Source organism: Dermochelys coriacea, chromosome 27 (assembly GCF_009764565.3).
Source record: "Dermochelys coriacea isolate rDerCor1 chromosome 27, rDerCor1.pri.v4, whole genome shotgun sequence".
Classification (NCBI taxonomy): Eukaryota; Metazoa; Chordata; order Testudines; family Dermochelyidae; genus Dermochelys; species Dermochelys coriacea.
In genome coordinates this window covers 697,660-724,854 of record NC_050094.1, presented here as the reverse complement: position 1 = coordinate 724,854, position 27,195 = coordinate 697,660, and the positions used below count along the sequence as shown (strand labels likewise).

At 61.3% G+C, this 27,195-nt stretch overlaps 2 protein-coding genes across 4 annotated transcripts in view; both read left to right on the top strand.

Moving 5' to 3' along the window:
- Nucleotides 1–23,997, top strand: part of ITGA2B (integrin subunit alpha 2b) — a 76,009-nt gene extending 52,012 nt beyond the window's left edge. For 2 of the 3 annotated variants that reach the window (XM_038385753.2, XM_043503299.1), the window contains one exon: nt 5,933–6,637. In XM_038385753.2, coding sequence (XP_038241681.1) covers nt 5,933–6,028 — 96 coding nt within the window. In that variant the 3' untranslated portion in view covers nt 6,029–6,637. Of the gene's footprint in view, nt 1–5,932; nt 6,638–6,746; nt 6,751–23,982 lie in introns of those variants that run through there. The other variant, XR_006277226.1, reaches the window with a different exon arrangement.
- Nucleotides 11,409–27,195, top strand: part of FAM171A2 (family with sequence similarity 171 member A2) — a 28,033-nt gene continuing 12,246 nt past the window's right edge. Inside the window, exons 1-2 of the mRNA XM_038385602.2 lie at nt 11,409–11,739; nt 26,262–26,489. Of these exons, the coding sequence (XP_038241530.1) occupies nt 11,613–11,739; nt 26,262–26,489 (355 nt within the window). The 5' untranslated portion in view covers nt 11,409–11,612. The remainder of the gene's footprint in view (nt 11,740–26,261; nt 26,490–27,195) is intronic.

Here is a 27,195-nt window from a genome sequence, read left to right as displayed (position 1 = left end):
GTCGATACCAAGGGTCAGGGGCCAAGTCAAGTATCAGGAGGCGAGGCCAGAGCCAGGAGTTCGGGAGCAGAGGGGTGTGGCAGCTACAGGAGATCCAGGCTGGGATTATACAGGGTGGGGAGCCAATCAGGAGCCAGGAGGCTGCAGCCTGTCAGACCCCTTGAGGTAGGACTGCCCATGGTCAGTGTCCACAGCGGGTCGTGGGCAGTGGCGCACGGGCTGGTTACAGCTGCTGCTGGGTGACAGTCTGGAGATGCCGGCTGCCTGGTAGCTCTGCAGCCGTGGGTACTAGACCTGCAGGGTCTTATGTCCGCCCCACCCTTCTAGGGGTGCCCCCTGCTGGTGGGGTTTGCTGGGAGGGGCTGCAACAAAGGCAGGTTGGGGGCATGGACTTGGGCTGTGGGCTCCCAGGATTGCTCTTCTGGGCCACAGCCCAACCCGGCTCTGAGGCTCCAGAGAGAGCCGTGTCTGATTTTGGAGTCCAGTGTCTCATGGAGCACATCCTCCTCGTGTCCTTGAACCCATACTGGAGAGGGCAGAGGTTGAGCTTGGTGAGGATACATGAAACCCCAGGTGTACTGTGAGCGACCTGGGTAACTGATGCATCCCGCTCACTGGGCTGATTGGCTGGCGAATGGAATGTGACTCTAGGGATCAGGGGTCCCATTTACGACATGGCCAGCTGGTGTGGAGGTTTAGGGCTGAGAGTCACACTTTGTGCCCGGCAGTGAATGCCGGCGGTCAGCGTACCGCTTTTAGTTCTCCTCGGCCTTGTCCAGGTGGGCCTTGCATTCTTGGACCCCATGGATCTGCTGCACCCCGTCAGTGGCTGCAGGACTGGTTGAGTTGTTGGGTATGGCTGAGTGGAGATGGGGGTGCAAGCCACAGTTGGCACAGAACAGATTCTGCCCAATGGAGACATGGCTGGCGTTGCTGCAAGCAAACTCTGCTCCGGACAGGAGGCTCGACCAGTTGTCCTGATGGAAATTCATGAAGCAGCACACGCATTGTTCTAACAGTTGATTCCCTTGTGTTGATTCCCTCGTGTGGGAGAGGCAGTGGATGTGCAAGTGCAGACTCCAAGCAAAACCACGACACAAACTGCAGACTCTGATCACTTGTGCCGCTCTGCAGGGGCCTATGGAGGCAGAGAATACAAGGCGCTGGGAGCTGGGCCATCTCTTCTGCAGAGGGCAGGTGCACAATGGGGATGCCATGGACCATTTTTGTCAATTGATCGACCAGAGTGAGAACCACAGTGTGCTCCTTAGACACAGGCAGTAGGGTGCCGAGGGGTTGCGAGCGCGGCGTCTTGGTGTGGGTGCATCTTTCACAGGAATCAACAGTCAAGTGGACTGTAGTGCGTGTTCGGGGCACCAGAGGTGTGGGCGGCCAAACGGAGAGTCTTGAGGTGCCCCAGTGGCCTGCTAGTGGCGAGTCAAGACAGAGACGTAGTACCTCAAACTGGGGGGTCCTGGTGGAACATACAAGCGGCCCTTGACATAGAGCAAGCCATCCTGGACCTAGTGTTGGCCCTGGCCTGCTGTCTTCAGTTCCTTGGGAGGGGGCACCTTTCCCATTGCTGAGTGGATCAGTGACATGAGGTCTTGGGGAACTGTGTCATCCAGGAAGTTCCGGGGCTTAAGATCATGGGGGGACTCCATGTGAGGGACTCCTGGATTGTGAGATATTCCCCTCTTTGGGACAAGGCATCGGCAGTCTTGGTTTGGGTCCTCAGGTGGTACATGATGGTGAAATTGAAGTGTGGGAAGAACAGGGCCAAGCGAAGCTGCCTCTGGTTTAATGCTTTGGTTCAGCGGAGATACTCCAAGTTTTTATGTTCTGTGTAGACCTGTACTAGGTACTATGCACCCTCCAGATAGTGGCACCATTCTAAGAAGGTCGCTTGGATGGCTAGAAGCAACTTATGTAGAGTTTTGTGATTCTGTTCAGCTGGAGTGAGCATCCGTGAAAGCAGGGACAAGGGTGGAGGTGTTGTTGGCCATGTCTTTGAGAGAGTAGGGCCCCAATTGCCACATTGGAGGCATCAGTCAGGATTAGTCGGGGTGGACCAGGATCGTGGAACTGGCAAAGATCATCTTGAGCCAGTCGAATGCTTGAGGAGCTGCCAAAGCCCAGGTAAAGGTGGTGTTTTTGCAGAGATGCACTCTCAATGGGGCAATGTCGCCTGAAAACCCAGAAATGAAACATCTATAAAAGTTAGTGAAACCCAGGAAGCGTTGCAGCAACTTGATGTTTTGGGAGAATGCCCAGGTTCATAATGCCCCACCTTCTTGGGGTCTATTTACAGAGCACTGGTCAAAGCTGCACTTTTCCAGCTTTGCATACAGGCTGTGTTGGCAGAGCTGTTCCAGGACCAACCGGACATGCTGGGCATGTGATGGGTTGGATCACAGAAACCCACTGAGAGCTACCACCTGATGTGCCAAGACTACTTCTGCTCCTGCTTTCCTGCCCTGTCAGCTTAGGACTTCAGTGTCCTGCCTGGTTTGAGCCAGACCCGCTAGTCTGCTGCAAACCCAGACGTAGGTCTGAACCACATCCCCTAACAGCTGTAGGCTTAACTGAAGCAGCTTACAGAAGTGTGCCTGTCTTTAACACTCAGATGCCCAATTCCCAATGGGGTCCAAACCCTAAATAAATCCGTTTTACCCTGTATAAAGCTTATACAGGGTAAACTCAAATTGTTTGCCCTCCATAACACTGACAGAGATAGGCACAGCTGTATGCACCCCTCCCCCCCCAGTATTAATACATACTCTGGGTTAATTAATAAGTAAAAAGTGATTTTATTAAATACAGAAAGTAGGATTCAAGTGGTTCTAAGTAGTAACAAACAGAACAAAGTGAATTACCAAGCAAAACAAAACAAAACACGCAAGTCTAAGTCTAGTACAGTAATAAAACAGAATACAGAAAAATCTCACCCTTAGAGATGTTTTAACAAGTTTCTTTCACAGACTGGACACCTTCCTAGTCTGGGCACAATCCTTTCCCCGGTACAGCCCTTGTTCCAGCTCAGGTGGTAGCTAGGGGATTCCTCATGATGGCTCCTCTCTGGTCTGTTCCACCCACTTATATATCTTTTACATAAGGCGGGAATCCTTTCTCCCTCTTGGTTCTCAGCCCTCCTTCTCAAAGGAAAACCACCAGGTTAAAGATGGATTCCAGTTCAGGTGACATGATCACATGTCCTGTGAGACCCCAAGCCTTCATTCCTCCCAGCCTGACTCACAAGAAGGCCTGCCTGCAAACAGAGCCATCCACCGTCAATTGTCCTGGCTGCTGGGAGCCATCAAGATTCCAAACCACCATTAATGGCCCACACTTTGCATAATTACAATAGGCCCTCAGAGTTACATTTCATATTTCTAGTTTCAGATACAAGAGTGATACATTTATACAAAGAGGATGACAACACTCAGTAGATTATAAGCTTTGTAATGATACCTTACAAAAGACCTTTTGCATATTTTAGTTACATTATATTCACACTCATCAGCATACTTTCATAAAATCATATAGAGTGCAATGTCACAGGGCGTGTTGCTCGGGATCCTCAGAGAAGACGGGGATATCATTTAGGTGGACTGTGATGTACTGGTCTGGAATGCCATGGAAGACCTTGTTCACTAAGTGCTGCAATGTTGCAGGGGCGTTTGTGAGGCCAAATGACGTTACCAGGTATTCGTAATGGCTGTACTGGGTTCAAAAAGCTGTCTTTCACTCATCCTGGTGGATCCGAACCAGGTTGTAGCCCCCCATAGGTTGAGTTTCTTGAATGCCTGGGCTGATCGTACAGGGTCCAGTAGTTCTGGGATGAGTGGAAGGAATAACCAGACTGAGGGCCAGTAATCCATACATAGGTGCACGGTTCTATCTTTCTTTTTAACAAACAGAACTAGGGCCCTGGCAGGAGAGGTAGATGGCCATATAAAACCCTTGGCTGGGTTCTCCTGGAGATTGGAACCCGAGCTGGCTGACTTGCGTTACTACATCATGCAGATATGGCAAAATGGCATCTTGGCCCCTGGGTGCAGCTCAGTCGAGCAGTTATAAACCCGTGGTGTGGTGTGATGTCAGTGGTGTTCTTCTTGAAGACGTCACAGCAGTCGCTGTGCTTGGGGGACAGTGCCAAAGCCAACTCTGGTGTTGGTCCCACCTGACGCATGGCCAGGGCCAGGGTGTGTGTCTGGTTTCTGGGGTTTGTCAGATGGCGCACGCAGGGCTGACATGCTGGAAGAATTTGGAGCAGAGGCTAACTTGGTGCTCATGCCAAAGGATATGTGAGTCATGAGCTAACAACCATGGAATTCCAAGGATTATGGGAAGAATGGTGAGCAAATCGTCCCAAACTGGAGGAAGTCCGATGGTCCTGAATGGCAACTTGCAGAGGTACCGTCGCCTGTGTCACTGGCCCGATGACAGGAGCCATCTATAGTTCCTCTAGGTCAAGGACCGTCTTTGATTGAACTGGATGGGCTGCTTTGTCGACTGCCCCGGAATCCACCAGTGCCCATGTGGTGGGATTCGGTGAGCTTCTCCGCAACACAGAGGCGAACCTGGAGCTCAGGGTGCGGGGAGTGCTCGCCATGCCTGGGACATGGTTTCCATCATATGCAGGGTTTACAGTTTGGGTCAATGGCTCTCAGCACCCGCCACTGTACACAATGTCTCACTGCCTGCAAAGAGCCTGGTTTTCTGTCGTGAGCTGCGACATTCGACCTTGAAGGGTGGGGAGCTCCTGGAAGAGGTCAGCCCCTTTCTGCATCTCCAGGCCCCCTGGGGCAGGCCGACAGAGTGGTCTGGTGCCCCCGTGCCCCCCAGGGTAATGCGTTCACCTCGCCACAGGCAGGGTGGTCCAGGCAAGCTGTCAGATCCCGACAAGGGCAGTCGGGCCCCACGGCAGAGCAGGGGGCATGGAGGAGTTCGTGGTCAGGTTCCAGGCCAGGGTCGATACTGAGGGTCAGGAGGCGAAGCTCAGGCCAAACCAAGGCGGAAGCCAGGAGTTCAGGAGCAGGGGTGGGTGTTGGAGCAGCTACAGATGATCGGTGCTGCTGCCTGGACACTTCCTGGAATGCCCCTTGGGTGGTGGGGAGCCAATCAGGAGCCGTGAGGCTGCTGCCTGTCAAACTCTGGAGGCGGGGCTTCCCACAATCCGCATCCGCTGTGAGTTGTTGGCGGTGGAGCCCGCGCCGGTTACAGGTTCTAGCCCTGCAGGTCTTACGCCCAGGGAGACAGGCTCAGCTGGGGAGGCCCAGCTAGTCGCAGGGGGCACCCTGGAGGTCTGGCTCGGTGCTCAGAAGGGTCTGGAAGACGGGGGAGTGGGGTCTGTCACTGCAGAAATGAAAGCAACATCTGCTTGCCCCCCAGCCCTGGGGGCTCCACATCCCCAGCCCCAGCCAGCGGGCTGCAGTGGGGGCCCTCCTCCTTCCAGGCGGGTGCTGCAGGTGAATGGGAGGAGGGGCAGAGGCACCCTCCTGTCCCCATTGCTCTCAGGAGGGGGGAAGGAGAGCTCTGCCTGCCACAGCCCTGATTGGCTGCTCTTCCCCAGAAGGTGGGGCAGTGGGGAGGGCAACCAATCAGAGGAAGTTTCATCCCCCAGAAGAGCTGAAATGTGGCCTCCAACTGTGGGGCTGCAGCTGGAGAACCAGATTTCCCGGGTCCCATTGAGCCTGCTGCTGCCGGGGCGGTGGGGGGGTGCTGTTGGAGGGGTGTTTGCGGGGGTTGGGGGGAACGTGCCTGCGGGGGTTGTTGGGGTAGGCATGCCATTTGGAAGGGCCTTTTTGAGGGGTTGTTGGGGGGGTGCTGTTCAGGGACATCCTGTCATGTTGGAGGCTGGACTGTTCGGAGGTGTTGGGTGATCTGGGGCCTAGGCCGGGTCTGGTTTCACTGTTTCCCTCTCTCACAGATGGGGTTTTTCAAGAGGACCCGGCCACCCATGGATGACCAGGAGGAGCTAACGAGTGATGAGGCGGGGGAGCCATGCACAGGGAGGGGCCAGTAGGGGGCGCCCCACAAACTGGTCCCCTCCTTGAGCTCCCATCACTACCTCCTGCTGCTGCAGCCCATGCCTGGGGCCTGTCCCTTGGTAGCCTGCGCCAGCCAGACGGACAGACAGCTCCTGCCCCCGGCTCCTCCTGTTGTGTGTGCACCCCTGCCCCTCGCCAACTGGAGCTCCCCAGCCCACAGCGACCTCCTCTCCCAGCTGCTGCCCCTCCCAGCCAAGGGGCCGGGCTGTAACCTGTGGCAGGCCGTGTCCAGGTACGGACAGGGCTGGCCAGAGGAAAGTGCCCCTCCAGCCATGCCAACAGCTCAGCCCCAGGAATGCCATGCCTGGCTGGGATCTCAGTGCTGCCCCCTGTGAGCGTGGCAGTTGGCACTGCCTCTCCTGAGCGCCGCATGTCCATCGGAGGCTGATCAGCCCTAGGGGGATCAAACAGCTGCCGAGGCCCCACCCTTGGAGGCCAGAGCACCAAGCCCCTGGCTGCACCCTTGGAGGGCCCTCTCCCATTCCCCGCCAACTGCTCCTGCATCCCTGGCTGTGGAGAGCAGGGAATTGTAGCCTCCCTCCTGCTGCTTCCTGCTGTGCAATAAACGTGCTCCCAGCCCCCTGTGCAGGGCATCCTTTCCTGGCCCGCTGGTGGGGGGAGCAGGCAATCGTGGTGCAAATCTGGATGGGAGTGAGGATAGTGTGGGGGTGGAGGTGGGACCCTCACGTGCAGGGCAGTGGTGCCAGCATCCCTGGGGGGCAGCAGCTTTTCCTCAGCCCTTTGGCACAGAGGCAATAAGAAGACTCCCGATTGGATGCTGGGATTGAATCAGGGGCATGAGAGAGCTGGAATCTAGGGGGGTGGCAAGGAGAAATGAGGGAGGGCTGCATGGCAGCTCAGCCAGGTCTGCCCCTTAGCGACTGGTGGGAGGGCATGGGAGGATTTGGTGGCAAGGGCGGGAAATTAGCCCTAGGCCTGGCTTTGGGCTGCCACGGGGCTAAGCATTCGTCTCTTGTCGCTGCAAACCCGCCACGAGGCCTGGCTGCTGGCACAAGGGGCCCTTAGCCCAAGGGGCCAACTGCTGCCGGCACGCTCACCATTGGCCTCCGCGTAAAGGTGTCCCGGGGGAGGGGGAATGTCACAGCTCCCAGTGCCTGTAGTGGGAGCAGTGTGTGCTCAGCCCCTCCAGAAATCAGGGCCTGGGGGGTGGGGGCTGCAACTGGGCCCAAGGAATGAGGTCTCCTGGACTCTCATACAGGGCACCTCAAATGGTGGTACCCGGTGTTAGCGACTACGGGAAATGTCCCTGATGCCGCCCATGCCAATGCAAGGGGCCAGGGAGGGCTGGGAATATCAGTGGGTGTTAAATGTCAGGAGTGAGGGGCACCGGCAGAGTGTGGGGAACCCAGGGCTGGGATCGCAGGGGGCTGCAGGTTGGGAGTGAGGGGCACCGGCAGGGTTGAGGGGAACCCAGCGCTGTGGGTCGGGAGGGAGGGGCACTGGCGGAGCTGTGTGTAGAGGGGAGCCCAGGGCTGGGATTGCAGGGGGCTGTGGGTTGGGAGTGAGGGGCACTGGCAGAGTATGGGGAGCCCAGGGCTGGGATCACAGGGGGCTGCAGATTGGGAGTGAGGGGCACCGGCAGGGTTGAGGGGAACCCAGCGCTGTGGGTCGGGAGGGAGGGGCACTGGCGGAGCTGGGTGTAGAGTGGAGCCCAGGGTTGGGATTGCAGGGGGCTGTGGGTTGGGAGTGAGGGGCGTGGGAGGAGGTCAGGGCTGCAGTGGGGAGGTGAGGACGGGGACGGGGCTGGTTTCTTCTAGCCTCTCTAAATGGGGAAGGTTAATAACGGGGCTTCCGATCCTTCCTTCCATCTCTCTGTGCTGCACCTGCCCAGGCCAGGGTAGGGCACCAGCCTCCAACCCATGTGTCCACCTACAGACCTGGCTGCGGGATCCAGTGCACCACGGGCCCCTGGTGCACAGAGCCCCTGCGCAGAGCTGTCATGTAGCCAGGGCCTTGGCAGGCACCCCATTCACAACGGGGGGGCTGGGAACTGACACGATATTGCTTTGAGATTGCATTGCAAAGACCCCGAGTGCACCCCCCCAAATTCCCTGCTGCTTCTCCCCCTACCTGCTCAGGCCCATGGGCTGGTGCAGCAGGTCAAGGTGGCAGAGCAGCTGCAGCTTCACCTCCCAGCCTCCCCCTCCTCTGCAGAGCTGGCTGGGAGGGGGTCTGCGTGCAACCTGCTGACATTCCTGGCACGGCCCAGGCAGCCTGGCTCCTGGGCAGCACCAGCCACGCCAGGGCTCCCGGCAACGTTCAAGGGGCTGCGGCCTTGGAAGTTAGTGACTGTTTTAAACATGGCACCGCAAAGAGCCTGACACAGCGCGGGGACTGGGGGGGGAGCAAATAGCAGCGTGTGTGTGTGTGTGTGTGTAGGGGTGGGTGCCCGTGCAGGTATGTGGGTAGGGGGTGTGCACATGCAGGTGGGGGGGCATGTGCATGCACAGGGGCGTGTGTTTGCATGTATGTGTGTGTGCTGAAAGGGTGTATGTGTGTGTGTAAGGGTGTATGTGTTCACAGGGATGGGTGTGTGTAGGGCGTGTGCATGCGCAGGGGTATATGTATATGCATGTGTGTGTGCATGCTGAAGGGGAGGTGTGTGTGTAGCGGTGTGTGCATGCATAGGGCTGTGTGTGTGTGTGTGTAGGGGTCTGTACACAGGTGTGTGTGTGTGTGTAGAGGTGTGTGCACATGTAGGGGGTGTGTGTACGGGGTGTGCATGCACAGGGGTGCATGTGCATGCATGCAAACTGTGGGGGGTGCATGCGCAGGTGTGTGTGTGGGGGTGTGTGCATGCGCAAGGGGTGTGTGTGTAGAGGGTGTGGATGTGCAGGAGCTAGGGGTATATGTGTGTGTGTAGGGGGTGTGCACACATGTAGGGGTGTGTGTGTATGTAGGGGTGTGAACACACGGTGTGTGTGTGTAGGAGTGTGTGCACATGCAGGGGGGTGTGTGTGGGCATGTGCATGCATAGGGGTGTGGGTGTGTGTGTAGGGATGTGTGCATGTGTAGGGTTTGTGCATGCATAAGGGCATGTGTGTTTGCATGTGCGTGCACGCTGGGTGTGTGCATGAGCAGGGGTGTGTGTGTGTAGTGTGTTGGGGTGTGTGCATGCACAGGGGTTTGTGTGTAGGGGTATGCATACATGGGGGGGTGTAGGAGTGTGTGTGTGTCACCGAGTCCCCGGGCGATGCTCTGGAACGGCTCCCTACAAAGCCAGGCAGGACTCTGGGGGAGTCTCCTCTCTGAGAGCAGCCTGTCTGCAGGACACACAGCTCACCCGGCTCCCCACTCCCTGGGTCTGACCCCGGAGCATCCAGCATTCTCTGCCCCTCCCTGCGCTTCCCACAGCGAGTCCGCCCAGGCGGGGTCCTGGGGAAGCCAGAGGGTCCTGCCCCCCAACTCCGCAGTCAGACGTGACTCTCAGCCAGCCAGTAAAACAGAAGGTTTATTAGACGACAGGACCATGGTCTAAACCAGAGTTGTAGGTGCAGAGAACAGGACCCCTCAGCTGGGTCCATTTTGGGGGGCAGTGAGCCAGACAACCCCGTCTGCACTTCACTCCATGTCCCCAGCAGCCCCAAACTGACTCACCCTCCAGCCCCTCCTGCTCTGGGCTTTGTCCCTTTCCCGGGCCAGGAGGTCACCGGATTCCTTTGTTTTCCAACCCTTCAGCTCTCACCTTGCAGGGGGGAAGGGCCAGGCCATCAGTGGCCAGGAAACAGGGTGTCGGCCCTTCTCTGTGTCCAGACCCCTGCACCCACCTGCCCTCTAGGGCTCTGCAACGATCATACACCCTTATCCCACCCCCTAGATACTTAAGAACTGCATAGGGGAAACTGAGGCACCCCCACAATATTCAGAGGAAACATTAAGAACAATCCCGCTTCACCACAGTGTGTGTAGGGGTAGTGCATGCATAAGGGCACATGTGTGCGCACACTGTATATGTGTGCATGTAGGGGTGTGTGCATGAGCAGGGATGTGCATGTGTGTGTGTGTAGGGGTGTGTGCATGCACGGGGTGTGTGTAGGGGTGTGTGCATGTAGATAGGGGTGTGTGTGTGTAGGAGAGTGTGCACACCTAGGGGTGTGTGCACACCAGGGTCATGTGTGTGTGCATGCAGGGTGTGTGTGTGTGTGCTTGTGCAGCCAGTTGGAAAGGCGCAGACTAACCCAGCTCTCCCACCAGTCCCAGAAGCACCGAGTGGGCCCGGCACAGCCTAACCCCCGTGTCTTGCTCTCTCTGGCCCCACAGCCAGCTGTGTTACCCGCAGCAAGCGTAGGTAATGTTCTCAACAACATGAAGGCCCTGAGCTGCTGGGAGCCCAGGCCCCTCTGCTAGACAGTGGGGCAGATGGTGAAGATGGTCTGGTTGCCATGAGACCAGCCCCTTCCCCACTGCTGTTCTGCTCTTCTCTGCCAGGGGCAGCGTCAGGAGCTCTAGTGTAGACGAGTCACCAGCGGCACCACCAGCGGGAGTGGGGGTGAGAGGGAAGATGCGGGAGGCCGGGGTCCATCTGGGCAAACCCAAGACTGAGGGGAGTGGGAGCGCAGCAGAAGAGAAGAGTGAGGGGGGATTTGATAGCAGCCTTCAGCTACCTGAAGGGGGGTTCCAAAGAGGATGGAGCTCAGCTGTTCTCAGTGGTGGCCGATGACAGAACAAGGAGTAATGGCCTCCAGTTGCAGTGGGGAAGGTCTAGGTTGGATATTAGGAAACACTATTCCACGAGGAGGGTGGTGAAGCGCTGGAATGGGGTCCCTAGGGAGGGGTGGAATCTCCTTCCTGAGAGGTTTTTAAGGCCCAGCTTGACAAAGCCCCGGCTGGGAGGATTTAGGTGGGGTTGGTCCTGCTCTGAGCGGGGGGTTGGACTAGAACCTCCTGAGGCCCCTTCCAGCCCTGATAGTCTGTGATTCTAAGGGCTGGCCTAGGAGTCAGGAGGTGCTGGGGGCTGTTTCCCTGGGAAGAGACTCGCCCCTGTCCTGGCTGCTGAGACTGGGAGCCCTGGGGCAGGACCCCTCCCCCTGTGTCTGTGCAGCGCCGGGCACCGGGACACAAACAGGGCCAGATCGGGAGCCGGGGCCCAGCTGGGGAGAAGAGGGAGGAGATGCGAAGGGGGAGCTGGAGCTGGGAAAGGGGCCGAGGCAGGGGAGAGGAGTGAAGCCGGGAGGGGTCCGGCAGAGCAGAAGGAAGGGAGCCGGGGAAGGGGCGGGAGAGGGGTCGGGGAACGGGCGGAGGAGGGGCTGAGGGGGCGGGAGCGGGAGAGGAAGCCGGTGGAGGGGCTGCGGGGGGGGCGGGGCCGGGGCCGGGGCCGGGGGCTGAGGGGGCGGCCGTGCCGCGGAGCCCCGGCAGAGGGAGCCCGGCTCTCGGGCTGGCCCCGCCGGGCAGGGAGCGAGGGGGCGGCGCGGTGCTGGAACAATCGCGCCGGAGCGGATCCGGAGCAGGGTCCCACCCACCAGGAGCCGGGCGGCGGCGGGGGCCGTTTCTCTGCGCGGGGCCGGGCCGGGCCCAGGGCGGGTAGCGCCCGCCGGGCGGATGCTGCGGGCTCCGGCTCCCACGATGCAGCCCCGGCGCCGCGGCCTCCCGCTGCTGCTGCTGCTGGTCGCGGGCAACATCTGTCCCGCGCCGGGCAAGTCTGCGGGGGAGCCGCCCAGCCCGCAGGGTGAGCGCGGGGGGCTGCGGGGTCCCGGGGGGTTTGCGGGGGGCTGCGGGGTCCCGGGGGGGGCGGCGTTTGCAGTTTGGGCCAGTGGCTCTCCGCACTCCACGGCGCCCATTGTCCCAGGGCTGCGGGGTGCCGGGAGTCCCTGCGGGGGGCCCAGGTCCGGATTGACTCGTCTGGCCGGTTTGGAAGCATCCCCCACCCCGGGCCTCCCCGCCGCTCGAGCCCCCGCTGGCGGGCTCAGCCCCGCTCCAGCGCCGGGCGGGGTTCGCAGATTTGCTGCCCGGGTTCTGCACCCGGGGCGCCCGCATCTCTTTCTGCTTTGGGGCCGGGGCCGTTCGCGGGGGGCTGGGGCTCGGGGAGCCAGTGGATCCGGTGCGGCGGGGGTCGGGGCGGAGCCCTCCCCCCACCCTCTTCTCTCCCTTTGCGGCGCTATTTTTATGGCACCATTGTCTGCCGGAGACAGCGCCTTGCTGCCAGCTTGGGCCCCCGGCTCCCCGCCCCGGCTGCTGGGGCCCTTACACCTCGTCTACACGGGGGGGCCTTTGGCCACAGGGCAGCCGCTTTGCAGCGTGGCGAGGAGGGGAGAAAATGATCCCAATTGTCTTGATCAGTACCGATTGATCCGATCGTTATCGAACATCTGTCCGACTGTCTGTCCCCGGTCACGCCCCTCTGTCTCTGTCCCCCGGGCACCTTTCTCCCCGTCCGTCCGTCCGTCTGTCCCCCTGTGCACCCTCCTGTCTGTCTGTCTGTCCCCCCGTGCACCTTTCTCCCCGTCCGTCCGTCCGTCTGTCCCCCTGTGCACCCTCCTGTCTGTCTGTCTGTCCCCCCGTGCACCTTTCTCCCCGTCCGTCCGTCCGTCTGTCCCCCTATGCACCCCACTGTCCGTCTGTCCCCCCGTGCGCCTTTCTACCCGTCCGTCCGTCCGTCTGTCCCCCTATGCACCCCACTGTCCGTCTGTCCCCCCGTGCGCCTTTCTACCCATCCGTCCGTCTGTCCCCCCGTGCACCTTTCTACCTGTCCGCCCGTCTGTCCCCTTGTGCACCCTCCTGTCTGTCTGTCTGTCCCCCCGTGCACCTTTCTACCCGTCCGTCCGTCCGTCTGTCCCCCTATGCACCCCACTGTCCGTCTGTTCCCCCGTGCGCCTTTCTACCCATCCGTCCGTCTGTCCCCCCGTGCACCTTTCTACCTGTCCGCCCGTCTGTCCCCCTGTGCACCCTCCTGTCCGTCCGTCTGTCCCCCCGTGCGCCTTTCTACCCATCCGTCCGTCTGTCCCCCCGTGCACCTTTCTACCTGTCCGCCCGTCTGTCCCCCTGTGCACCCTCCTGTCTGTCTGTCTGTCCCCCCGTGCACCTTTCTACCCGTCCGTCCGTCCGTCTGTCCCCCTATGCACCCCACTGTCCGTCTGTCCCCCCGTGCGCCTTTCTACCCATCCGTCCGTCTGTCCCCCCGTGCACCTTTCTACCTGTCCGCCCGTCTGTCCCCCTGTGCACCCTCCTGTCTGTCTGTCTGTCTGTCCCCCCGTGCACCTTTCTACCCGTCCGTCCGTCCGTCTGTCCCCCTATGCACCCCACTGTCCGTCTGTCCCCCTGTGCGCCTTTCTACCCATCCGTCCGTCTGTCCCCCCGTGCACCTTTCTACCTGTCCGCCCGTCTGTCCCCCTGTGCACCCTCCTGTCTGTCTGTCTGTCTGTCCCCCCGTGCACCTTTCTACCCGTCCGTCCGTCCGTCTGTCCCCCTATGCACCCCACTGTCCGTCTGTCCCCCCGTGAACCTTTCTCCCCGTCCGTCCGTCTGTCCCCCTGTGCACCCTCCTGTCTGTCTGTCCCCCCGTGCACCTTTCTACCTGTCCGCCCGTCTGTCCCCCTGTGCACCCTCCTGTCTGTCTGTCTGTCTGTCCCCCCGTGCACCTTTCTACCCGTCCGTCCGTCCGTCTGTCCCCCTATGCACCCCACTGTCCGTCTGTCCCCCCCGTGAACCTTTCTCCCCGTCCGTCCGTCTGTCCCCCTGTGCACCCTCCTGTCTGTCTGTCCCCCCGTGCACCTTTCTACCCGTCCGTCCGTCTGTCTGTCCCCCTGTGCACCCTCCTGTCTGTCTGTCTGTCCCCCCGTGCACCTTTCTACCCGTCCGTCCGTCTGTCCCCCTATGCACCCCACTGTCTGTCTGTCCCCCCGTGCACCTTTCTACCCGTCTGTCCGTCTGTCCCCCTATGCACCCTCCTGTCTGTCTGTGTGTCCCCCCCGTGCACCTTTCTACCCGTCCGTCCGTCCGTCTGTCCCACTATGCACCCCGCTGTCTGTCTGTCCCCCCGTGCGCCTTTCTACCCGTCTATCTGTCTGTCCCCCTGTGCACCCCGCTGTCTGTGTGTCCCCCCCGTGCACCTTTCTACCCATCCGTCCGTCTGTCCCACTATGCACCCCGCTGTCTGTCTGTCCCCCCGTGTGCCTTTCTACCCGTCTATCTGTCTGTCCCCCTGTGCACCCCGCTGTCTGTCTGTCCCCCCGTGCACCTTTCTACCTGTCCATCTGTCTGTCCCCCTGTGCACCCCGCTGTCTGTCTCCATACACACCCCTCTATCCATCCATCAGTCTGTCCCCATACACCCCCTCTGTCCATCCAGCTGTCCCCATACACCCCCTCTGTCCATCCATCTGTCCTCCTGCACACCCCTCTGTGTGTCCATCAGCCGCTACACATCTGTCTCTGTCCATCCCCAGGCACCCCTACAAGGTAAAGCTCTGTGAGGTTGGAGCTGGCTTTTGAAGGGCCATGTGCAGACTGGCCCCAGAGCCAGGTGCTGCCATGTCCCGCCGAGCTTAGAGCTGGTTTCCTAGTAGCAGCTCCATTAAATCCTCAGGATCCTTCTCCAGGAGGACACAAGTGTCTGTGGCTGGAACAAAGATGGTGGTGGGCTGGAGAAGAGGCTGGGGGGCCCAAGCTGGGGAATTGGATCCTTCCCCACTTGCAGCCTGGGGGAAGGATCATCACCTGCCATTTGACCTGTGCCGCAGGGAGTTGGGCTCCTTCCACTTGGCGCGTGGCCTGGCTAGTGGAGCTGTGCCGGCGAGGAGGGGCTGCTGTTGGGGATGGGTCGGGGTGCGCCGTGCCCATTGTCCATGTTCCTGGGCAGCGTAAGCCTGGAGGCCTTGGTGATGGGGCAGCAAAGGCAGGGTCTAGCCTGGCAGAGCTCAGCGCCTTGCCAAGCTGGGCAGGGCTGTGGTTCAGAGCCCTGCAGGGGATGCCACCCCCGCCCCTGAGGTGGGGTTGGGCTTTAGGGAGCCTGTCCTGATGCTGAGACACACCCCACTTTTGGGGTGCAGGCAGTCCCATGTGATTGGCAGAGGGGTTGCCAGCCCAGATCACAGCCCCCCCACCTTGGAAATGCCTCTGCTGAACCAGGCAGAGTCTCTGTGGGGCAAGGGTGCCTGCACTTTGGTCCTGCACCCTCACTTCGGTGCCACTAGGCTCTGCTCACCAGGGCCTCTGGAGGAGAAGAGGAGAGTGGTGGGGGGTGGTCACACGCTCGCCCCCCCAGTGGAGATGCATTGGCTGGGCTAAGATTGACCCCCCCCCCCATATATGGGGTTTTGAATGCTCTCACCACAGTGCCTGCAGGCACCACTCCCCACAGCCCTGGTGCCCTATGGCATTGCCACGGGGAAGTTCCTGCCTGCAAGGAACTTACCATGGGCACCAGGGTCTCCAAGGACTTGAGCAGGGCAGGAGAGCCAGTGTCTGGGGTGCTGGGAGGGGCTGGGGCGGGGGTGAGAGGCAGGGCTGGCGGGGGGGGGTGTAGGTGAGGTTTGAGCCTTCCCTGCTTCTAGTCGCCTCATCTGTGTTTCAGCATCCACTGGCTTGAGGCTCCATGCAGCTGTCCCATCCCCTCCCCTGCACCCCCCTCCTCTCAGCCATCCCCAGGATGTCCTGCCCCCTTTGGCCCAAGTAGGGGACGGTGGACAGGCTCTCCTGCACCCCCCTATGACCAGCACCATCCCTGCCTGCTTCCCCTCCTGCTGGGGCTCGAAGGAGGCCGCGTCCCTGGGAGTGGAGCCAAGGTTGGGGCTCTCCTGCAGAGCCAGCCCAGAATAGGCCTGGCCCAGGACCTGGGAGTTGGGTGCCCTTGGCAGCAGGGCAGGGGGAGAGAGGCTGTGACCCGGCAGGGCGGGGATGGACGCCCAAGGCCCTGCCGCTGGCTCCCTGGGCATCGGCTTAATGTGTTGGACAGGCCCAGGGAGGCAGGCCATAGCATGTGGCCAGGGCAGGGCTAGTGGGTGTCCTGGGCCCAGCCCTGCCCTGGGCTGGCAGGGGACCCCAGGTTCCTGTGCTGGTTTTGGCAGGAGGGGCTCTGTTGAACAGCTGGGAGTCAGGACTCCTGGGTTCCAGTCTTCGCTCTAGGGCAAGATACCCCTGCGCCTCGTTTTCCCCATCTGTCAATAGCTCCCCTCCTGCCCTGGGGGTTGGTGTGGAGCTGAGGGATTGCCAAGTGCTTTGTGCTCCTCCTGTGGGGGTCTCTGGGCCAGGCAGCGTGGGGTGGATTCTGTGTTTGGCATCTCTGGGCTAGGAGTGCACCTATGGGAGTGAGTTGGGGCTAGTTCCCCCTCAGGGTATGGGCCCTGGCATCCCAGGCCTGGCCTGGCCTTCTGCAGGAGGGTATTGCCTGGGTGCCAGGGTCCCTTTGTTCTGTCACTGAGGTTGCCTGGGTTGGGGCCCAGGCTGAGCTGCGGGTATGAATCCAGCCCCGGGATTGGGGGAGGGGAGAGTGAAATCCCCTGGGCTGGTGGGGAGACCCACCACTACTGCTGACAGCTTTCGAAGAATCCTAGAATATCAGGGCTGGAAGGGACCTCAGGAGATGATCTAGTCCAACCCCCTGCTTAAAGCAGGGCCAGTCCCCAATTTTTGCCCCAGATCCCTAAATGGCCCCCTCAAGGATTGAACTCACAACCCTGGGTTTAGCAGGCCAATGCTCAAACCCCTAAGCTATCCCTGTGCCCCGCCCTTTCCCCACAGCCTGCCTCTGACCCCCGGTGTACTCAGCCCCTCTGCTGTCAGGGTAGGGCTCTTGATCGGGGTACCTGGGACACTAGCAAGGGGGCTTGGCCCTGGAGGGCAGCAAGGGGGGGCTACAGTGAGGGAAGTGCCACGTGGCAGGCAGGGGAATCTGCTATTTGGGGGTGACACAGGCCTGCAAAGGGGCAGGAGAGACAAGGATGGGTGGGAATGCAGAGCTCCTCTTGTCCTTTCCCTGTCTCTGCCACCTCCCCCTTCTCTGCCCTCCCCCCCATGGGTACCCACCTCCCGCTTCTCTGCGCTCCCCCCCATGGGTACCCACCTCCCCCTTCTCTGCCCTCTCCTCCCCTCCAGGCCCAGCCTGTTTGCGGGGGGGGGAGGTGTTGAATCCAGGCTCTGCTGTTCCCTAGGATCTGTGGGGGTCGTGCAGTGCAGGGGTGGGGGGATCTGCACTCAGAGGCCTCCCCCCTTCCGTCTCCTGCTCCTTTAGGAGAGGCCTCCCAAATGGGGCTTGCCTGGAAATCTCCCCCGATTGCCATGGTGCCAGCTCCTCTGCCCACCCTCCTCCTGTGGAGGCTGCAGCAGCTGCTGTGAAACGGGGCAGAGGAGCCGGGGCCCAGCCACACGGAGGGTGACGGGGGCTGTGGCCGTTGTGCGGGGGCCACATCTGGTCTCTCAATAGAGCCCCCCATGGTAGGGCCCGCAAGTCTGCCCTGGGCCAGCTCATCCCACTGGGGGGGCCATAGCAGCAGGAAAGGCCCCAATGCTGCATGCCAGATGGGGTTAGATTCCCTGGGGGGAGGGGCATGGAGCCCCCCAGCCCTGGCTCGAGGGCTGCCCGGGGCAGTGCCACCCTGCTGCAGAGACAGGTGCCCGTCCCAGAGCCAATCTCTGGCCCACAGAGACTCACTTGGGCAGGAAGGGGCACCTGGCAGCCACACCCAGGCCTGGCAGCGAGGAGCTGCTAGCGCCTGCTGGAGCCAGGCAGGGGTCAGGGGAGCTTCCTCCCCACCGCGCTCATGATGCCCCTCGCTCCTGACCCGCAGCCCCCTGCTATCCCAGCCCTGGGCTCCCCCCAGCTCCGCCAGTGCCCCTCGCTCCCGACCCGCAGCCCCCTGCTATCCCAGCCCTGGGCTCCCCCCAGCTCCGCCAGTGCCCCTCGCTCCCGACCCGCAGCCCCCTGCTATCCCAGCCCTGGGCTCCCCCCAGCTCTGCCAGTGCCCCTCGCTCCCGACCTGCAGCCCCCTGCTATCCCAGCCCTGGGCTCCCCCCAGCTGTGCCAGTGCCCCTCGCTCCCGACCCGCAGCCCCCTGCTTTCCTAGCCCTGGGCCCCATGGCCATTTTGGCTGATGCTGCTCCTCCCTTTTCTGCTGCCACACCCGTCTTTTTCACTCCACCCAGTCCAGCTCACCAGTGGTGGGGGAGGAGCCCCCGATTCCTCCAGGCCCAGCTGCAGAGGTGAGGGTGCCTTACTCTGCTCACAGCCCTCTGTGGCTAGGCTGGGGTCTGCACTTTCCCCTGCTGGGCACGTGGGGCTGGGTGGCCCCCCAGTTCAGACATTCCAATTTATCGATGCCCCCAGGGATTCCCTTCAGTGCTGAGTTGGGTGGGGGACCTAGGTGCCCTGCGGCCCACATGCCCCTCTCCTGAGCTAGCTGCAGTTTGCTGTGTGCAATCTCTGGGCTGGGCTGCCAGACACGCTGGAGCCACAGACCCAGCAATTCGCCCTTTGGGAGCTGGGCACTCTGCCCCCCAAGCCCTGCGCGGCACAGAAGAGCTGGCTCCAGGGCGCGGGGCAACTCCTAACCCCGTTCAGTATGCAGTTTGGCCTGATGGAGGCATCCCTGGAGGTCTGGGCGACTGGGGTTGCTGCCCCCCCAGGCCCCGGAGGCCTGGCCAAGCTGTCTGTCCCAGCCTGCTTTCCTCCCAGATCGTGACAATGGCAACACCATGGGCAGCTGGGGTGGGGGGCAGGCTGGGGAGGGAACTGGCAGGGGTGGCAAGCGGCTGTAAGCAATCCAGGCGGGAGGGTGAAAGCTGCTTGGACCCCCCTATGTCAAGGGTGTGGGTCCCTTTGGCCCTAGTAAGAGGAGGTTGGGGGGTGACTGTGGGGTGGGGGTGATGGGGGGTGACTGTACTGCCTGTGTTTGGGGGGGGTCTGCCCTCTGCTCAGCAGCTCGCGTTCCAGCCTGGATTTCAACCCCATGTTGTTCTGCTGGGTCCAGATTTGTTTGCCCAGCCCTTGGCAGCATGTGGTTGGCATGTCTTGGGCCGCATGTTTATTAGCAGTCGTACTCTGCACCAGAGGTGGCTGCATTTCACTGATACTCTGTGTACCTGGACAGTTGTGACTAGGTAGATTGAACACAGGGCCAGTCATCAGTGCTCGTGGGGCTCATTTCTGACCCTTCCACCAGCACACTGGGTGATCTCGGAAGGTCCCCACCCCTCTGTGCCTTGGTTTCCCTTCCTATGAAATGATTCTTCTCCACTGAGGTGCCATGTTCTGAGATCTGGAGGTGGAGATGCTGCGTGGGGCAGCGCTGGCAGTTTCTGGGCTGTGAGAGGCTATCACCTGGCTGGCTGGGAGTGCTGGAAGCTGGGATCCAGGACCAGTCTCCCCACACGGGTGAAGTTTCTGCCTGGATGCTCCCCTGAGGGTGGCTTCCTTCTGGGGAGATGCCCTGGGTGTCCCCACACCCAGCCCTGTGCTCAGTCTGCAGTGGCCCCATGCATGTGCTGAAATGCAGCACCTCTGGGGTGAAGCCCAGCCACTGCCTGGTGCACAGCGGTTCATCCAGCTGCAATCTCCTCCTTTGGCCTCAGCTTGTTGGTTCTGCCTTTGGGTTGGTGTAACTGGAACTGGAGGATCCTGCCAATGCCCAGCTTGCCTTCCAAATGGGTCACTGGCCCCTCCTTTGCTCCTTTGTAGGGCTTCCACTCAATCAGCAAAGCACACGGGGGATCCCAGGGAGTGGATCCCCTTCTGCCAGGGCTCAGTCTGGCCCCACAGATAGCCCTGCAGCTTGTGACTCCACTGTGTTACTGTTAGGGACTGACATCTCCTTACGCTGGGGTGTGTGGATCTGTGGGGACGGATAGGAAGGGGTGTGGGAAGGCACTGGGCAGGACCCACAAGGTCAGGGATCTATGTCCTGCTTGCTGGCACCATGTCCTCTAGGGCCGGATTTTCAAAGGCTCAGCGCTTGGGGCGCATTTTGGGTGCTGAACTCTTGTGCAAATTCTGGCCTTAATCTCCCTGTGCCTCAGTTTTCCTAGTACAGCTAATGCTTCCTTCTCCCACCTTGGTTCTGCCTTCTGTTTGCTGGGGCTCTTCTGGGCTCTCTTGCGGTTTCTGTACAGCGCCTGGCTGCAGCATAAAGTTGTTCTTAGCTGCCGTTGTTTGACGCTGTTGGGTTTTTGCCCCGCCTGTTCCTTGGGGCAGCCCCATGTTGGGCTGTCGTGAGGGAATGGCGGGAGGCTGGTGCGTCCCTGGGGATCAGGCCCAGGGACTGGCACTGCCTTGCTCTGCAAAGCAGGCATGGACCCGGGCTCTGGGCACGTGGGTGGGTGGCACAGTCTGGAGCTGAAGTGTTGGGGTACAGGCCACCCCTGAGGGCTCGACCCAGGCATGTGGCTGGATTTACCGAGCCCTAGTCTGGCAGGAGGACAGTGGGGTCCAGTTGTGAGAGCAGGGAGCCGGGGTGATGGGGTGAACTAGTGGCTCAGTGCGGGAGAGGGAGGCACAATTCCTGGGTTCTCCCTGCCTTTGCCACACCTCCTCCCTGAACCTCAGTTTCCCCATCGTGGGGTGGGGCTAGTGAGAGCTGGAGCAGGGCTCAGATCTGGGGGGGGAGCACCCGCAAAGAGCCATATCGGGAGGAAGTCCCTGGGCTTTGCCCGTTTCACCCTTCAGGAGGGGCCAGATGGCACAGGGGAGGACACGCCAGGTGAGAGATGGAGTTGGGGGGAGGACAATTGCCAGCTCCTGCCCCCGAGGGTGCAGGCTCATCCCAGCAGGAGTGGGGCTGCTGGCAGTGGGAGATGGGTGATGAGCCTGTGCTGCGTGTGGAAGGGGGGAGTTGGGGGGGTGCAGAGTGTACACAGGCTGTGGCTGACCTGTGGGTCGGTAACTGGTGAGTGGGTCTGACATGAGTCCTGCATGGCGGGTTATGCCGGGCGCAGCCCTGGGGGGAGGGCGGAGCCTGGCTCTGCTGTCCCCATGCTCAGGAGAGACCCCCCTCCCCTGGGGATCTGCTCACTCGGGGACCGACCCGTTTCTGACACTGCTGGCTGAGCGGGTGTCTGGGCAATTGACAGGCTGTGCCAGCTGCCAGGGGCCTGTGTGTGGTATGTGGCTGCAGGACGGCCGTTCCCTGGAGCGGGGACATTCCAGCCACCAGCCCACAGCCCACCCTGCCTTTGCAATGTGTCCGGCTGTTCCTGGTATGCATGGGGGTGGGGGGGCCCCTGGCGCTCCCTCGGGCGCGGCTGCCCCAGGCCCCGGCTGATGGGATGTGTCACTAGCATCAGCTGTTTAGAATTCCTGGTGTTGAACGGCCCAGCCATCTGGGGAACATCTGGGCCCAGACACGGCAGGCTGGCTGTCGTGGGGGGCTGGGTTTTGGGTGCGCTGTCTGCTGCCCCTCAAGCGACTCTTCCCCAGTCAGATCAGGCGCCTGGAGTGGCAGAGGCTCCACCAGGTGTGGGCCTAGCCGGAACCCTGTTCTCAGCATGGCCTCGCCCCCCCTGCCAAGGCCGGATCTGGGCTGTGCATAGGGCAGCAGCCGGTGGTGTCCGGAGCCGTGCTGGCCCAGCAGGTCAGAATGGCCCCTTGGGACTCCTGCACTGCTGGGTCTAGGTTCCTGTCGCTCCCCGAGTGGAGCCGAGCCCTTTCCCTGGGCTGCACCCAGCGTGGGCTCGGGCCTCTGGAGCTGGAGGTCCCCGGACGGTGCGAGAGGCGCCCGGAGCCCAGGATGCAGAGATGACGAGCTCCGAGCAAACCTGGCTTTGCATGGAGTTCGTCTGGAGGCCAGGGGCTTTCCCGGGCAAGCAGGGCTCACAGCTGGGTCCACAGACTGGCCTGGGGTTGGTTACAGACCCCTCCGCAGTGTCGGGCATCGTGGTGCTGTAGGCCCCAGCTCTGACTGCTAGACACCACCCTTTCCTAGAGCCAGGAATACAACCCGGGGTCCTCACTCCCAGCCTCCGGCTCTAACCCACTAGACTCCACCCCATCTCAGAGCTGGGGATAGGACCCAGGAGTCCTGACTCACAGCCACCCCCTGCCTCTCTTGCTCTAACCCACTAGACTTCAGACCCTCCCAGAGCTGGGAGAGAACCCAGGAGTCCTGACTCCTGGTCCCTCCTTCCTCCACTCTAACCCACTAGACCCACCCCCTCACAGAGCTGGGGAGAAAACCCAGGGGTCCTGGCTCCCAGCCCCCAAACTTCCCTGGGTGCAACATGTGGGGGCCACAGGATCACACACTAAAAACGGGCTGATCCCAGAAATATTGGGGCTGGCTGACCCCATGACACAGCGTTACATAGGGGGTTACAACAGCATGGTCTGCGCCAGCATGGTTCAGATTGTCCAGTGTGAGCTCCTGGCTAGTGCATGCCGGAGAACTGCCCCGAAAGAACCCCCAGAGCACATCGCGTGGAAGACCACCCTGGCATGGTTTAACAATGGCCCAAGGGGGAGAATCCCCCCCTCAGTGCGTGAGTTGTAGCTGGTGACAGGCACTGCTGAAATTAGGGGTACGTTTTGCTGTCTCAATTTGTCAGCGCTGGCTTCCAGCTGTAGGGTGGTGTGAGACTTGGTCTGGGCTGATTCCTCCCGCTCTGAGTCTGAGGGGCTGTGGGGCTCTGCAAGCTGGGCCAGGGGCTTTGCCGTGGCCTTGGTGGAGGTTCCTGCAGCGCGAGCTGGTGCTTGTTGTGTTAAGGGGGGGCCTGGCGCCCTGTGTGTTCCAGACGTGTATTAATAGAATAGCGCTGGGAATCGATTGGCTTTTGGACCCCATAACTGAGAGGGCTCTGAGCCCAGGCAAGGGAGGCATGAATGTCCTCACGTCCAGGCCCCTGTGGCTGGGAGTGGCGGGCATTGATCGATGCTGTCCTCGGGGTGTGAGGGGAGGCTGGGGGCTTGTCAATCGCAGGCTGGGATGGGTGCCAGGCTCTGATCCAGAGACGGGGTCTCATTTGCCTCCCAGGTACTGGTTAGTGTGAGCAGGTGGAAAGCCCCTCCTGTATGTTCTGGTAATTTCCTTGGGAGTGGTGTGGGATAGGAGTGACCAAGGGACACCCCTGGGTCCTGACTCGAGCCACTTCCCTTTGAGGAATGCAGAGCACTTTGCAAACTAGCTATTTCAGCCTAAGCCCCTCCCAGGGTGGGCCAGTATTATTCTGCTTTGACAGATGGGGAAACAGAGGCACAGAGGTGGGCCGTGACTTGCCCAAGGTCATCCAGTACAGAGCTGGTTAGAACCCAGGAGTCCTGACTCCTTCTCTGCTGTTCTGACCACCAGAGCACACTCCTGTCCCTGAATGCTGCACTTAGAAGCCAGCAAGCCTGGCTCCCTGCACTAACCACTAGGCCACCCCTGGCCCTGGGATGCCAACGGGATGTCTGCAATGGGGCACTGCTGAGTGGCCTGTCTTGCACCTCTCAATAACTCACCCGCTGTTGGATTTACCAGCCGGGGGGCTGGGTGCCACATTCCTGGGGTCACACCTCAGCCTTCCTGTGCTGTGGGTTGGGTTTGATTTGGTTTTAGTGTCATCCAGAAATACAACATCATAGAATCATAGAGTATCAGGGTTGGCAGGGACCTCAGGAGGTTCTAGTCCAACCCCCTGCTCAAAGCAGGACCAACCCCAACTAAATCCTCCCAGCCAGGGGATGCTTAAAAAGCTCTAAGGATGGAGATTCCACCCCCTCAGGTGACCCATTCCAGCGCTTCACCACCCTCCTCGTGAAATAGGGTTTCCTAGTATCCAGCCTAGACCCTCCCCTCCCCCTGCAACTTGAGACCGTTGCTCCTTGGTCTGTCATCTGGGTGGCAGGCGCCATCCTCCTGGGATGGATTGAAACGTTCCAGAAATGGTCCTGCCGGAGCCAGGGACAGTGACACAGGCCGGGGCAGCTCCTGGGCGGGTCACTACTTCGTCCTTGGGGCTCCTGCGCCCACCCGGTGCCAGTGATCGGCTCCCTCCCACCCCAGCGGGGCAGCTCGCGGGGAGGGGGTGGGTCTGGGTGGAACAGGCCCCTCATTTATACTGAGCCCTGTGGGCTGGGAGCTTCTGGGGTGTGGCGCTGGCCAAGACTGGGGGTTTGCAGTCCAGGGCCCTATGTTGCAGGCGTCTTCCCTCGCTGGAGACCTGGGGCTGGTGGAGGACACACATCCCCTGCTCGGCGGGCGCGTTGCTGCAGGCTGCTTGCACAGGGGCTCGGGCGAGGGGAGCCAGGGCCCCCCAGACAGGAGCCTGCCACTACCCCGTTGCTGCCATGGCAACCCCTGGCGGTAGTGCCTGCCTGGCCCTGGAAGCTGCTTCCTGCTTAATGGTGGGGGGCCGTGCCATCAGTCCAGTGCCTGCTATTCGGGGAGTGCACCCCTTGGACAGGGCCTAGCCAGAGGGCCAATGGTGTCGTTGCCAGGGTGATGGGAACTGGCTCTCGGAAAGCTGGGCTAGCTGCCTGAGGCTGAGGGCTGCAGCCGGAAAATCACCGGGTGGGGGGGACATTGTGGGGGCGGCGGCTGTACTGGGAAGCCGGCTCTAGAGATGCGGCTGTGCATGCAGGGGATGGCAGCCCGTGAAAGCCACCGAGAGCAGCACCTGTGGTGTTAGCAAAGGAGACTCCCTCCCCTGGCAGGGCCGGAGGCAGTTCTGATCTGGCTCCCCCTTTCCATGTGCCCCGCTCTGCCAATGCCCCCCAGCGTGTATGATACAGCTTCGGCTTGGCTGTTTCACTGAGTGTTTTCCGGGCCCCATCAAATGGCTGCAGTAGCTGGGAAGGGGTCAGCCACGCTCAGACCCGGAGCCCATCTGGAGAGGGAATCTCTGCACCTGGCATTGTCCCCGCTCTGTCCCAGTGGCCTGGGTCTGTCCTGCATCAGCAGGACCAGAAGACCCATTACCAGAGTCCCCACAGAGCTGCCCCCCCCATGCAGGGGGGAGGGGTGCAACTCCTGCGCTTGGCAGAGTGCCCTGGGAGCCACGGAGAGCGGGTGGGACCTTGGATTTTCAGGTCTCAATTTAAAGCTACCCCCAGTGCATGGGGCGCGTGCAGCGCAGAGCAAGCCTAGTGGGCATGGGGTGGTCCCAGAGACATGAGGCAGGTTACGTAAGCAGTTGCTGGGGGCAGTGCCCATAGCAAAGCATTATGGCAGTTGGCACTAATAAAACAGCCAGTGGGGGATGGACACTGACCTCTCCTGTTCTCCCCAGCAGCTGCTGGCCTGGCACCTCTCGCTAGCGCTGAGTCATGTGCCTTCAAAACCCAGCCCCACCCCAAACAATCTGTGCTCAGAGCCTGACTCTGCATGGGGACCACACACACCCTGGGGGCAAAGGCCCCCACAGATCAGGACCCCCAGCAGCCGGGGCCATTTGAAATGCTAATCCAGCATCTGTACCATGGGCTGAGCCAAACCCAAGAGGGCACCTTGCATCCAGCTGCTAGTAGCCAAGCCTGGCGAGCTGTATGGCAGCATCATGGACCCTGGCGCGACCCAGCCCTCTCCCAGCCACTCTGTGCCATCCCACTCGGGGGCACCCTGCAGGAGAGGGGGTTCCCCCTTGGCAGACGTGTGGTGGTGGTCCCAGCTATGGAGCGCATGGGGCTGAGGGCGGCAGCCCCGGACCAGTTGAAGGTGTTGTGGCTCATGGGCCCCCTGACCACTCTGGGGGCTGGGGGCTGGAGCCAGGCGGGCTGGGCTGGAGGCGCCAGCCTCCCTGTGACTCCAAGGCTGCTCTTACTGCTCGGGGGCCCTGAAAGCGCTGCATCGGGTCCCTGAGTTTCCGTGGGGCATCTGGTGCTGCATGGGCACATTGGGAGCTCGCGCCGCCCTCAGCCCAGGTCACTCTGATCTATCTGGGGTCTGGTCTGTCGAGATCCGTGGAGATCTGCGGGGCCATGCTGCCTTGCCAAGGCCTGCCGCTGCTGGGCGGGAGCCCCTGGAGATGGCTGAAGCTGGCCGGGGGCTGAGTGCTGCTGCGCACCCCTTGCCTGGGGAGGTCTGGGAGGGACGTACCGTCCACACCCAGGGGCAGCCCCAGCTGAGGGACTGTGGAGGTGCTGCTTGTGGGGCTGGCACAGCGGGGTTCCCGTGGCCTGGCCACCCTCTGGCTTCTCTTAGCAGGGGTTTGAGGGGTTCTGGCCTGTGCTTGGAGCTGGGTGGGGTTGGGACCAGGTGTGATGTGGGGGGTGGGGGCCCAGCTGGCTCTAGGCAGGGAGAATATTGTGACAGGCCCAGCCCCCCTAACCCCTCTCCCCCTCCCCCTCCCCAGAGGTGCTGATCAAAGTCCAGGTGTATGAGAACAGCGACCTCTCCCCACTGGCCCAGGCTGCCGTGGAGGTATATGGGAACCACACGTCGCTGGCCTCGGGCTCCACTGACCATGAGGGCGTCGGGATGCTGCCCGTCAGCTACCGCCTGGGCACCTGGATCCTGGTCACCGCTGCCAAGCGTGGTTTTGTCACCAACTCTGTGCCCTGGCGGGTCGACAAGCTGCCGTGTGAGTGCTGCCCGGCGCTGCCCTGCTGCTGGGCGTCTGGCATTGGGGTGTGGGATTGGGGAGTTTGGGGACATTCCCTCAGTGGGCTGGTAGTTTGCAGATAGCCTGGGACTTGGGGACAGCCCCTTAGCTGGTCCTCCTCCCCAACAGAGGGAGGAGGAGGGCAGTGGGCACATCACAGCCCCTGGGCTGTATGGGGTATATTGGACTGGGAGGGGATGAGGGCTGACCCCAGGTTAATAATACAACAGCCGGGAGGAGCTGATGGGGATAAGAGGGGCAGAGACACCCCCTGGGGAGAGCACGGGGCTGGGGGGCAGAGCCCTGCTCCTAGTGTGGGGCTCTGGGGGAGGGGAGGAGCTGCGGGGGAGGGGGAGAATAGTTTCCAGTTCCTGACACCTGCAGGTGCTCTGGGTGGGTGGCCCCCTGGCTACCCCACCCAATCCCTGTGGTGGTGCCTGGGACCCCCCTGTCCTGTCCCCCATGGAGATCCCTTCCCTGATCAGGGCTGTGGGGGGTCAGCATTAGCCTGGGCTCTGTGCCAAGCTGTGGCTGCCCGAGGCCACATGTTGATGAGGTGCAGACAGGATGGTGGTGTGGGGCCACTTGCTGCAGAGGCGCAGATGGGGTCGATAGGGGTGACTTTACTGCAGGCAGCGGGATGACCTCACGCGGGCATCAGTGCTCCCAGCTGTATGTGTGTGGG